Below are 12,252 nucleotides of genomic sequence, written 5' to 3'. Positions count from 1 at the left end.
GTAAGTGCCTAAGAGCTTTCTCTACGGGGGCCCTCCTGGGGATTGAGGGGGGAGATGGGCTCAGCATGGAAGCTGTGCTGTTGCACAGGAGGACGTGCAGATGAGGATTGTAAAAAGTTTGTAAATGTTCGTTCGTTGTGTTGGTTGTAGAAAGTTTGTGAATGTTTGGGAAGGTGGATGTTGCTGAGGGGCGCTGTGCGGGAGCGGGGTCGAGCGGGCTGCCGGGTTTTGTAACCGCCCCTGCGGCTCCTGCTTGCGAAGCTCCTGTTTATGCTGCTTCCCCCCCACCCCCCCACCCTGGACTGGTCTAATTCATGACAAGGAGAAGCCCCGGCAAGTTGGCTGGAGCTTCTCCTCCCCTGTGGCCGTGCCCTGGGTGCAGCTTGGGGCTTTGTTGACCCATCTGGAGGCACAGCACCAAGTCCTGACACCGCATGGGACTGCAGGCTCCCACAGCACCAGGAACAGGCCGTCAGCTCCTTCTGCAGGCTGGCACATTGACGTGCTGCATGGTAAGTCCTTTGGTCACCTTGGCCTGTGATCCAGGAGTCATCCCAGCCTAGTCTGTGGGGATGGGGATGGGGAAAGCAGCATGAAGCTGGGATAACAGAATCACAGAATCACAGAATGACCCGGGTTGGAAGGGACCTCTAGGATCATGTAGTTCCAGCCCCCCTGCCTAGCAGGGCCACCAAACATACACATTTACTAGATCAGGTTGCCCAGGGGCCCATCCAACCTGGTCTTGAACACCTCCAAGGACGGGGCATCCACAACCTCCCTGGGCAGCCTGTTCCAGGGCCTAACCACTCTCCTACTGAAGAACTTCCCCCTAACATCCAACCTAAATCTTCCCTTTTTTAACTTAAAACCATTTCCCCGTGTCCTGCTATTGTCAGCCCTTTAGAAGCGTTTACTCCCCTCCCGGGAGTAAGTTCTCTTCAGGTATTGAAAGGCTGCAATGAGGTCACCCCGCAACCTTCTCTTCTCCAGGCTGAACAAACCCAACTCCCTCAGCCTGTCCTCATAGGGGAGGTGCTCCAGCCCCCTGATCATCTTCGCGGCCCTCCTCTGGACCCTTTCCAAAATCTCCATGTCTTTTTTTGTACTGTGGGCTCCACACCTGGACACAGTACTCCGGATGGGGGCTCACAAGAGCCGAGTAGAGAGGGACAATCACCTCCCTATCCCTGCTGACCACCCCTCCCCTGATGGAGCCCAGGATTCCATTTTCTTTCCGGACTGCCAGAGTGCACTGCTGGCTCATATTGAGTCTTCCGTCCATCAGGACCCCCAGGTCCTTCTCTGCCTAGCTGCTTTCTGTGTCCACTCCTCCCAGCCTGTACAGGTGCCTGGGGTTCTTCCGGCCCAAGTGCAAAACCTTGCACTTTGCTGTGTTGAACCTCATTGGGTTCACCCGAGCCCAGCTTTCCAGCCTGTCGAGGTCCCTCTGAATGGCATCCCTTCCTTCTACCGTATCGACCGCACCACTCAGCTTGGTGTTGTTAGCAAACTTGCTGAGGGTGCACTCAATTCCCTCATCAATGTCATTAATAAAGACACTGGTCTTTAAGACAGGTTAAAGAGCACCGGTCCCAAGACAGACCCTTGAGGGACACCGCTCGTTACCGGCCTCCACCTAGTCTTAGAGCCATTGACCACCAACCTCTGTCTGCGGTTTTTCAACCAATTGCTTATCCATTGAGTTGTCTACCCATCAAACCCACTTTCCTCCAATTTGGAGATAAGGATGTGGTGGGGGACCATGTCAAAGGCCTTGCTCAGGTCCAGGTAAATGACATCAGTCGCCTTCCCTTCGTCCACCAACGCTGTCACTCCATCATAGAAGGCCACAAGATTAGTTAAGCATGACCTTCCCCTGGTGAAGCCGTGCTGGCTGTCTCGGATCACATGCTCATTCTTTATGTGATCGAGCACGTTGTCCAGGAGGATCTGTTCCAAAATCTTCCCAGGCACGGAGGTGAGACTCACCGGCCTGTAGTTTCCCGGGTCCTCCCTGCTCCCCTTCTTGTATATGGGAGTGACGTGACCCTTCCTCCAATTGTCCGGGACCTCACCTGACAGTCATGACTTCTCAAATATGATGGAGAGCAGCTCGGCAACCACCTCAGCCAGCTCCTTCAGGACCCTGGGATGCACGCCATCTGGCCCCATAGACTTGTACTCATTCAGTCTAAGGAGGCACTCTAGGAGTTGCTCCTCCCTTACAGTGGGGAGGGATTTACCTCCTTGGTCCTCACATAGAGGTTTGGGGATGCAGGGCTTAGGGACGTGAACAAGACTAGAATCCTGGCCACCGGTGAAGACCGAGGTGAAGAACTCATTCAGCACCTCAGCTTTCTCTTCATCTGTTGAAGCCAGTTCTCCTTTTAAATTTACCAAAGTAGGTACGCCCGTTTTGGCTTGTCTCTTCTGGCCAATGTACCTGTAGAAGGTTTTCTTATTGTTTTTCACGTCCCACAGGAGCATCCCCAGAAGCAGTGCTGCCCCCAGATTGCTTTGCCTGTGTGCAAACTTGTCTGCTGCGGAGATTGCTTTGCTCCTTGTCTGCTGCAGAGATTGCTTTGCCTCCAAGACACGCAGCAGACAAGGAGCAAGAGCATTTGAGCAGCAGATACGTTGCAACGGGGAGCTGCGCTGGTGGAAGGTCAACCGGCTGAGGAGCGTGATCCTGGTGTTCCTGTGCCAGGTGGGGCCGGACAGGGACACCCAGATGCAGTGCATAGAGCACGCCCTGGTACCCATCACCAGCAGGTGCTGTCGGAGCTGCCGGGGCGCAGGCCTGTGATGGGCCCTGACTTCTTGCAGGCAGCCTCGAAGGATCTGGAGGAGCTGGTGGAGCGGGACAGCCTGTCATGTCACTGCTGCACTTCAGCTGAGGTCCAAAGCTGCACTGGACATCTGCAGTACCATAGCGCTTCCTGGCCCTGGCAACACCCGGAAGCTAAAGAATGCCAGCTGTCAGACAGACTGTGCAGGCTTTTGTGTGACTGACATCAAATCCAGGAGCCAGTGCGTCAGCAAAGCGCTTGCCGTCATCCCAAAGCTGCCGTTCGGTCAGAAGACTTTTGGGAAGCTCTCCATGCACATTGCCAGCTCGCCGCTCCTGTTTACGCCGCTTCGCCCCCCCCGCCCCGGATTGGACGGACTCCGGACTGGGAGCGGAGCCACCTGGCCGCAGGGAAAGGGGCGGCGGGAAACAACAGCCCCCAGCAACAAGAAAGAGTAAAGCCTGGTAACAGAGACGGCGCAGTCGCAGAAGCACGAGAGCCCGGCCACTCGGAAGAAATGACCATAAAAGCAAGTGGCCAGATGGTGGGGGGCTGTTGGCTCCCCGGGCCGGCCAGCGCTGTGGTTCTGCTTGATAGCTTACTCAAATAAATTATTTATGCTTTGGAAGCGGATTTGGTCTAATTCATGACAAGGATAAGCCCCGGCAAGTTGGCTGGAGCTTCTCCTCCCCTGTGGCCGTGCACCAGGAACAGGCCGTCAGCTCCTTCTGCAGGCTGGCACATTGAGGTGATGCAGGGCAAGTCCTTTGGTCACCTTGGCCTGTGATCCAGGAGTCATCCCAGCCTGATCTGTGTGGATGGGGATGGGGAAAGCAGCATGAAGCAGGGATAACCAAGGCTGCTGAATAGTGTCCGTTATCCTCCCAGCACAGGCAGCCACCAAAGAGCTCCCTTGCACTGGCCACACCGTGCATATGGAAAGAATAGGGTTCTTGCACTGCTGATGCAGCTTCTGGTCACTCCCACTTATCTCTTAGGCAGCCTGGAAGGCCAAGCATATCCTGGGCTGAATTAGAAAAGGGGTGGCCAGCAGGGGAAGGGAAGTGATTGTCTCCCTCCTGTGAGGCCCCATCTGCATCATTGCATCAATAGACAAGGGAAGAGTCACCCATGCCTATCTATCTTGACTTCTGTAAGGACATAGAGATTTTGGAAAGGGTCCAGAGGAGGGCCACAAAGATGATCAGGGGGATGGAGCACCTCCCTTATGAGGACAGGCTGAGGGAGTTGGGTTTGTTCAGCCTAGAGAAGAGAAGGTTGCGGGGTGACCTCATTGCAGCCTTTCAATACCTGAAGGGAACCTACACCCAGGAGGGGAGTAAACGCTTCTAAAGGGCTGACAATAGCAGGACATGGGGAAATGGTTTTAAGTTAAAAGAGGGAAGATTTAGGTTGGATGTTAGGGGGAAGTTCTTCAGTAGGAGAGTGGTTAGGCCCTGGAACAGGCTGCCCAGGGAGGTTGTGGATGCCCCGTCCTTGGAGGTGTTCAAGGCCAGGTTGGACGGGGACCTGGGCAACCTGATCTAGTAAATGTGTATGTTTGGTGGCCCTGCTAGGCAGGGGGGCTGGAACTACATGATCCTTGAGGTCTCTTCCAACCTGGGTTATTCTGTGATTCTGTGATTCTGTAAGGCCTTTGGCACAGTAATTCACAACATCCTTTTCTCCACATTGGGAAGATATAAATTTGATTGGTGAACTTTTCTACAAATGAAGAGTTGGATGTAGGATTGGGTCCAGAGAGAGCTGGTCAGTGGCTCAGTGTCTGGATGGAGTTTGGTGATGATTGGTGTCTGCCAGGGGTTGGTGCTGGGGCTGATTACCTTTAATATCTTCAGTAATGATACTGACAGTGGGGTTGAGTGCACCCTTAGCAAGCTTGTGGATGGCACCAAGCTGTGGGGTGCAGTTGACATTCCAGATGGACGGGATGCCATCTGGAGGGACCTAGACAGTGCTGAGCAATGGGCACAAGTAACTTTATGAGATTCTATAAATCCAAGTACAAGATGTTGCACCTGAGCAGAGGCAAACCCAATACCAATACCACCTGTTGGATGAAAGGATTCAGTGCAGCCCTGCCAAAAGACACCTGGCAATGTGCCCTTGTGTCATGGTTTTGTAATGTTGCTGTCAATATTCCACATCACAACATCATGTGCAGTATGGATCACTGAAAGGTTCATACTCCAGTTCCGTGGAATAAGCCCTGAAGTTTCCTGTTCATTGTGGGAGAGTCAGACCAGATGGCCATCAGAGGTCCCTTCCAACTCTGAGGTTTCTGTGATTCTATAATTCTGTGAAAGCTTAGCACCTTAGAAGACAAACATTCAAACTATTAGACAAGCCAGGTACTTGACCAGGAAATTAGAATTTGGAGCCTACTAAGTGAATTATCCTCAATGGGAAATTCTGTTATTGTCTCCAGAGAGAACAGACTTTTATTCCAGTCAGGCAGTTATCCCATTTGTTCCCTTCTCACAGGATTTCACTGTTTGGTTTTGTTAGTTAGTTAGTTTGTTTTTTAATGGTCAAATATTCTGTTATCAGAATACAATAAATTAGTATTTGCTACCATCTAGTGGTAGCATTTATTTTATTGCCTCTACATGCTTTGTTCTGCAATAACGTTCTTTTCTCCTCGGAAATTCCTAAGCTGATCTTGACTTCATGCTTCTTTGCAGTAGTAAAGGCAAGGAAGGAAAAGCCTGCGTACTTTTAGTGATGGATCTTTTTACATTCATGGTGATATTTTTCTCTTCCTTTCCAAATGTTTTTTTCTTTAAAACTAAGAGAATTTTGTCTTCAGCTTTTTCTTGAAGGATTTTACTGACACCACTGCGACATGGGATGACGACATCCAAGGTACGTTAGGAGCTAAACTTGTGCTTTCTGCCCCCACCATCAGTGAAGGAAGGGTGTATTCAATGAGCTAAGTGAAAAGAACACTTCAGTATTTGAAGAACGTGAAAGCAGCATTTTCTCATTACAGCTGGACACATTTCCAAGACAAGAAAAATAAATAAATAAAGAGCTTCAACAAAAATAAAGAGCTTCAACAAACGAATAAATAAACAATCCCATTTAAATCCATGCAAGAAATTGCATGGATTTTATGTTGGGGTACTAAGTTGTTGTTGTAAGGATTTATGAGTGCATACAATTGTTCTGAGTAGATGGACTGTTCTAGAATAGCTGAGTTGGGCCTGTAGGTTAAGAGTTAGTGGGCGGGGGGTTTAGGTAGGTGTGTGTATAGGTTCTTTTGCGTGCATCGGGTTTTGCCTAGTGGGTGTACACGTCTGTGTGGGATTTAGGATGGTATATAAGGAGTGTGATGCAACAATAAATTGAGAGAAGACATCATGGCGTCCATGTTTGTGTCTCTCCCCCAGACAGTTGAGGTCCTGGGATAAGTCAGGTTAGTTGGCGGATCCGTCAATTTTACTTATACAAAAAAAATGAAACTATTCAAAAATATGATTCCCAGGGATGCTGCAGATGGATGCTGGTGTATGAAATCCTCACTTCTGCTATAGACCACGCGTGCTGTGCTGCTCCTCTGTTTAGCTCTGTAGGTACCGGGAGCAATTTATGTGTTTTGAAGAACTGTCCAGCCTGATACCTCATCTTTGCCACATTAAAAGATAGTTTTGTTGATGGCTGTTGAGTACACAAGCTCTGATAAGACAGTGCAATAAGGCAGCAGAAAAAAAAAAAAAAAGAAAGAAAAAAGAAAACGGAAAGCTATGAATGTTAAACGTGGAAGGCTGCATTGTGCCCAAGTACCAGTGTGCAGGAAACATGGCCTGCAGCACTCCTGGGAAAGGGTGATGGAAGATAAAGAAGGCTGTGTCATAACATACCTTTGATGAAGAGAAAGCACTGGGAAAAACAGATGCGGCATCCCTGAAGTCATCACTCTTAAGCTTGTCTGAACCTTTTTTTCCTGCCCCTGCGTTGAGTACAGATACATGTTGGGCAGAGAAATGGCTTGAGAGCAGCCCTGAGGAGAGGGCTGTGGGGCTGTGGGTTGAGGTAAGATTCAATATGAGCTGGCAATGCGTGCTTGCAGCCCAGAAGGCCAACAGTAGCCTAGACTGCATGAAAAGAAGCGTGAGCAGGCTTTGAGCAAGCTGGTCTAGAGGGAGGTGTCCCCTCCAGCAGGAGGGCTCCCTGGGATCAGCCTTGGGAGCAGTGGGCATCCTGCAGACGGCGCGGCTCTGGGAAGTCCCGCGCGTCCCTGCGCGCAGCGCGGCGCCGGCGGGGCTCCGCCGAACGGGGAAGGGGCGGCGCGACCCCGCGCCCTCCCAGGCACCCCCGCTGCGCCGCTGTCCCACCGCCCCCCGGGCCTCCGAGGGGCGAGCCGACCCGCCTCCGTCCCGCGGGGGCCGGCCGTCAGGGAGCCCGAGCCCGCGCCGCTGAGGCGGACGGAACCGCCTCTCTTCGCCCCGCCGTTGGCTCCGACCGGGAGCCTGTGTGAGGCCGCCGCTCCGCAGTGGAGCCGCGGCCGGGCGGGCGGCACCGGGCATCGCTATGGAGAGGAACCCCATCCCGGTGCTGACGGTGCAGACGACGCCCTACGAGGACCAGCGGCCGACGGGCGGCGGGGGGCTGCGGCGCCCCACGGGGCTCTTGGAGAGCCAGCGCAACTACCTGCCCAGCTTCGTGCAGAGCCTGCTCTCCTCCGTCGATCTCCGCGACCGCCAGGGCTGCACCATGGTGGTGGGCAGCGACGGCCGCTACTTGAGCAAGACGGCCATCGAGATCGTCGTCCAGATGGCCGCGGCCAACGGGGTAAGCTCTCCATGCACATGGCCAGAAAATGCCTGGAGATAAAGCAGCTGAGCCCTGTTCATGGTTCACATATATCAGCACCAATGTTCCTTTTAAACTTTAATAGTTTTATTTAGAAAGGATGTTCCTGGCTCAGAGTCGTATGTGACTTGATATTCTGAGATTCATGGAATCTCAGAACTGTGGGGGTTGGAATGGACAACTGGGGATCATCAAGTCCAATCCTGCTAAAGCAGGTTCACGACAATAGTTTTGTTCTAGGTTCTATCATTTCACTCAAGAATCTTGGTTGTATTTCAAATAAATTTTTGCATTGCTATGGAATTTGTGGGAGAACTTTGTCTTAGAGACTGTCATTGAACCGTATTACTAGCAGCAGGAGGAGTAAGAACATATCTCTGACACGAGTAACAAGTGACTTAAGGTTGCAAGTCAGGTAATTTAATGACTGTTATTTAGAGACATAATCTTAGTTTTCATATCCTCAGATTTCTTGTCAGAGGTCCAGTTACTTGTTTTGTTGCTTCTGTACTGGAAGAGCTTTTTCAATTCACCAAAACAAGCAAAAAATAAGAATTTCTCTAGCCTAGTTTGGTGGACTTTTTTTAGCTACAGGTATGAGTTAATAAGGCAAACTAATCAGGTGACAAGTGCTGTGTTGCGATATGCTGAAAGTTCTGAAAATACTATAAACGATTTCAAATGTGATGATAGTTGTGTGGAAAGGAGTGCTTAAAGCAGCTAATGGTTTTACTCCATTTTAATGTTCTCCCTTTAGGTATTGTATCTGTTGTTTATGCAAAGCATGGATTGCAGGTAAGATGCTGGATTTCCCACATGTTTTAGATAAACTGCTACCCAGAACAGCTGTTGCAATGATGTTCATTTTGGTTAATTTTTTTACAATTGCTTTAATTCTTACAACAAATAAGGATATATTTCGTTTACTGTGGCTCACTAGTACTGTGTTTTGAACAGGAACAAAGAACTGATAACCATGCAATTTTCAGCTTCTGACCAATGCAGCAGCATCTCTGCAAAGAGTTGTCAGGTTACTTGACATGTGATTCATGGAATCTCAGAACTGTGGGGGTTGGAATGGACAACTGGGGATCATCAAGTCCAATCCTGCTAAAGCAGGTTCACGACAATAGTTTTGTTCTAGGTTCTATCATTTCACTCAAGAATCTTGGTTGTATTTCAAATAAATTTTTGCATTGCTATGGAATTTGTGGGAGAATTTTGTCTTAGAGACTGTCATTGATCCGTATTACTAGCAGCAGGAGGACTAAGAACACATCTCTGACACCAGTGTGGTAACAAGTGACTTAAGGTTGTAAGTCAGGTAATTGAATGACTGTAATGGCAGCTACGGGGAGGAGAGGTTAGAGGGTTGGACTACTACATACTGGATCGGATTAACAGATGATTTAGTTGCCTGGAAGTAGAATAAAATGTCAGGTAACAGAGGCATCTAAGTAAAGTGTACTGAAAGAACAGACCTACAGAACAGTGAGGATTGGTAAGTGCAGAAATAGTTTTTCATTTCTAGCTTTTTCATTGATAGTTGGCCATAAAAACAGTTCCTTACAATGTAGTAACTTAAGCGGTATGAATGAAAATCATACATTGTGTAAAATGATTTTGGCGTAGTTTAAATGCAAATTAATTTGAGCATTTTTTAAACATGCTTAATCCAGTTGTTTTAATTATTGTCTAGCACTTCAGAGAGGAGAAGCCAGAAGGCCTTGTCAACGAAGCGTCTCGGTATGGATATCAAAACCACTTTTTTAATCATAGTCAGTGACTGCACTGTGCGGAAGATCATTCAAAATTGATTCTTTTTCTTTTCTAAGGTTTTCCCCTCCCTTGCTTTTAAACAAAGGTAGAAAACAAAAATTACTCTGTACTTCATTTGATCATTCTGCTTAGATATGAATTTTCTAATAAGTAGGTTGATCTGAAAATAATGCCTCCTCTTTTTTTCCATGGAAGCTACAACAGATAGAGTACAAATAACAGGTTGAAAGAAGCTCAACTTTCAGCTACAAAAACAGTTTTCAGTATAGTCTCCTCACCATTAGCTATACATTTTTGCTAGCAGTGAAAAAGCCTCAGCATGCTGTGCTTGTAAACATTTCAGTGGCCATGGCTTGTCTTTCATGTCACTGGCTGCTGCTACTTTTGTCTCCTGAAATGCACAAGCCACAAGTCACCTCAAGAAGCTAATACTGTAGTCATTCCATGATGTTTTAGTTGGCTGATGGTTTGGTTAATGTTTGCCTTCCTGTACTAACAATCTAGTAATTTTACAGTGCTATGAGAGACATACTGCTTCTGCCTTACAAAAAACTGCTTGTTCAAGGTGTTCCTTTTTTCTTTTTCCAAATGCATAGGCAGGTTGCATTAGCTGATCTTGTAATCGTCAATAAAACAGATTTGGTTTCAAGGGAAGAATTGAATAAAGTCAGAACAACTGTCAGGTATGAAATTTCTGGTATAACCGTGACATTGTACATGCTCAAATGTTATTAGAAATTAGATCTCATGATTGTTCCAACAGATCTTGTAGTGAAAAAGAGCAGTGAGAAAGCAGTGAAAAAGAGTCTGCCCCTTTCTGGAGATGTTTCCAGTGCATTTATGTGCTTCCACAGTCTTATCAGCTTGCCTAAGTAAGATTTGATGTTACCTGCTCAGAAGTGTAGAATTATAGAATAGAATCAAAGGATGCTCTTAAGTTGGAAGGAACCTTCAAGGACCATTGACTCCAACCTCTGGCTCTACTCAGGACCACCCAAAATTCCAATTCTATGTCTGAGAGCTTTCTCCAAATGTTCCTTGAACTCTGGCTGCTTGGGGCTGTTCCATGTCTACCGCCCTCTGGTGAAGAACCTTTTCCCAATACCCAACCTGACCCTCTTCTGGTGCAACTCCACACTGTTTCCTTGGCTAAATTAGGCCTAAAAAATGCCTTATAATAGACCTTTGTCTTAAGTGCTCACATTCTTATACTATTGGGCAGCTGTTGCCATTTGTCTGAGTTAACTACAGGGGGCAATGTCTGCTAGTACATACATGTTTATTAGCAAATATAAAGGGGTATGGAAGATATCTGAATAATTGTCATGGATGTAAAAGAACCAATGGGCTGAATTAAACCAGTGTTCAAAGGTGTGTTCCATCTTTCTCAGTACCCTGACAGACAAAATGGAATATTGAGAAATACTTTGCAACGTTATTTGTGGTTCAGACTCTTGAGAATTCTTAACCTTGCAGTTTGTACTGGGAGAAGAAAAATGCAATATTCAGTAGTAGTATTTTATTGTCAGAAGTTGTGAATTTTGACCTTGGTTCGGATATAAAATGTCACAAAAGCAAACTTTTTCTTGATGCCTCTTGGACTGTAAAACATTTAGTAACAGTGTGAGAGATGTCGTTATGTTTCTTGTATTGCTCTACATTGTTAAATTGTTCAATCGATATATTAGAGTTGCGTTTGCACCTCATTTTGCTTTATTCTATTTGTTTTAGGTCAATAAATGGACTTGTCGAAATTTTGGAGACACAAAGGTCGAGGTATTAGATTAACCTGTATTCCAACAAGTACCAAATCCTGTCCCACTGACATTATTTTTACAAAGCTTTCATTATGATCTGTTGGCTGTGCACATGCATACCTACCTGTACTGTGTTTTAATGTGTGCTTGTGTTCAAAGAGGTACAGAACGATTGTTCCCATCAGAGAATTAGATAACACTTAGGCATCCAATACAAATCACATCTTTCAGAAAACAGATTCTTGTGGGGTTTTTTTTGTTTGTTTGGTTGTTTTTTTTTTTAGCATTAATTTATTTTTTTAACTGTATTCACTAAAATTCTCTTTTTATGCTCCCATATTACTGTACAGCTGAAAGCTGCTTTACTCCATGGTAGATAGCACTGACTGCTGACATCTGAAAATAGGGCTAGCTTCTGGTGCTTTGCATTGGAATAAGAGATCAGGAAAAAAAAACAACAAACATGAACAATTATTTATATGTTTAAAAATGAGTAATCGAAGCTTCAGTACACATAATTCCTACATGCAGTGAAAATACAAACCTTTCTTTCTCTCCCTATCTGTGCAGAGTTGATCTTTCCAATGTGCCGGACCTGCATGCTTTAGACAGTCTATCTGGAATCAGGTATGGCAATAATTTCACTTTTATTAAAAGTAATGCTCGTTGCATAGATAGACGCATGAAGTAGGTACATTTACATTTAGGCAGAGTCTGCATCTGAATTTCTGTTCCATGTTCTAGTTCAGACACTTGTTTACAATTCTCAGTAAGAGTAAGAAGTAATAGAAAGAGGATGTTTTTCCACTTGAGATATATATGCAGCAAAAGATTGTAGGGTTTGTAAAATCAAATGAGAGCCAAAGCACCCACGATTGTTTGGCGTTTTCCCCCCGTTTCCCTTGTTGAGTCTTTAAGTTGTCCATTAGTACTACTACTAATCAATAAGATCTCAGTGCTTTTTTCTGGTTCTCTTAAAACTCAGAGGATTTAATTTTTTTCTTGCTTTACATTGTGATGAACTGGAGACCTTAGTTTTCACAGGAAACTCTGAGTTCCACAACAACCTAAGCCTTGGAAATGTTGTT

At 46.7% G+C, this 12,252-nt stretch overlaps 1 protein-coding gene across 1 annotated transcript in view; it reads left to right on the top strand.

Moving 5' to 3' along the window:
- The first annotated feature begins 8,893 nt into the window (after nucleotides 1-8,893).
- The window catches only part of LOC146753980 (putative COBW domain-containing protein 7), a 69,046-nt gene continuing 65,687 nt past the window's right edge, over nucleotides 8,894-12,252 (top strand). Inside the window, exons 1-3 of the mRNA XM_085530742.1 lie at nucleotides 8,894-10,090; nucleotides 11,139-11,183; nucleotides 11,735-11,791. Of these exons, the coding sequence (XP_085386868.1) occupies nucleotides 9,927-10,090; nucleotides 11,139-11,183; nucleotides 11,735-11,791 (266 nt within the window). The 5' untranslated portion in view covers nucleotides 8,894-9,926. The remainder of the gene's footprint in view (nucleotides 10,091-11,138; nucleotides 11,184-11,734; nucleotides 11,792-12,252) is intronic.

The sequence above is a fragment of the Coturnix japonica genome, chromosome Z (assembly GCF_054131305.1).
Source record: "Coturnix japonica strain WE chromosome Z, WE-NBRP24, whole genome shotgun sequence".
Classification (NCBI taxonomy): Eukaryota; Metazoa; Chordata; class Aves; order Galliformes; family Phasianidae; genus Coturnix; species Coturnix japonica.
This window is presented reverse-complemented; position numbering and strand designations above follow the sequence as displayed.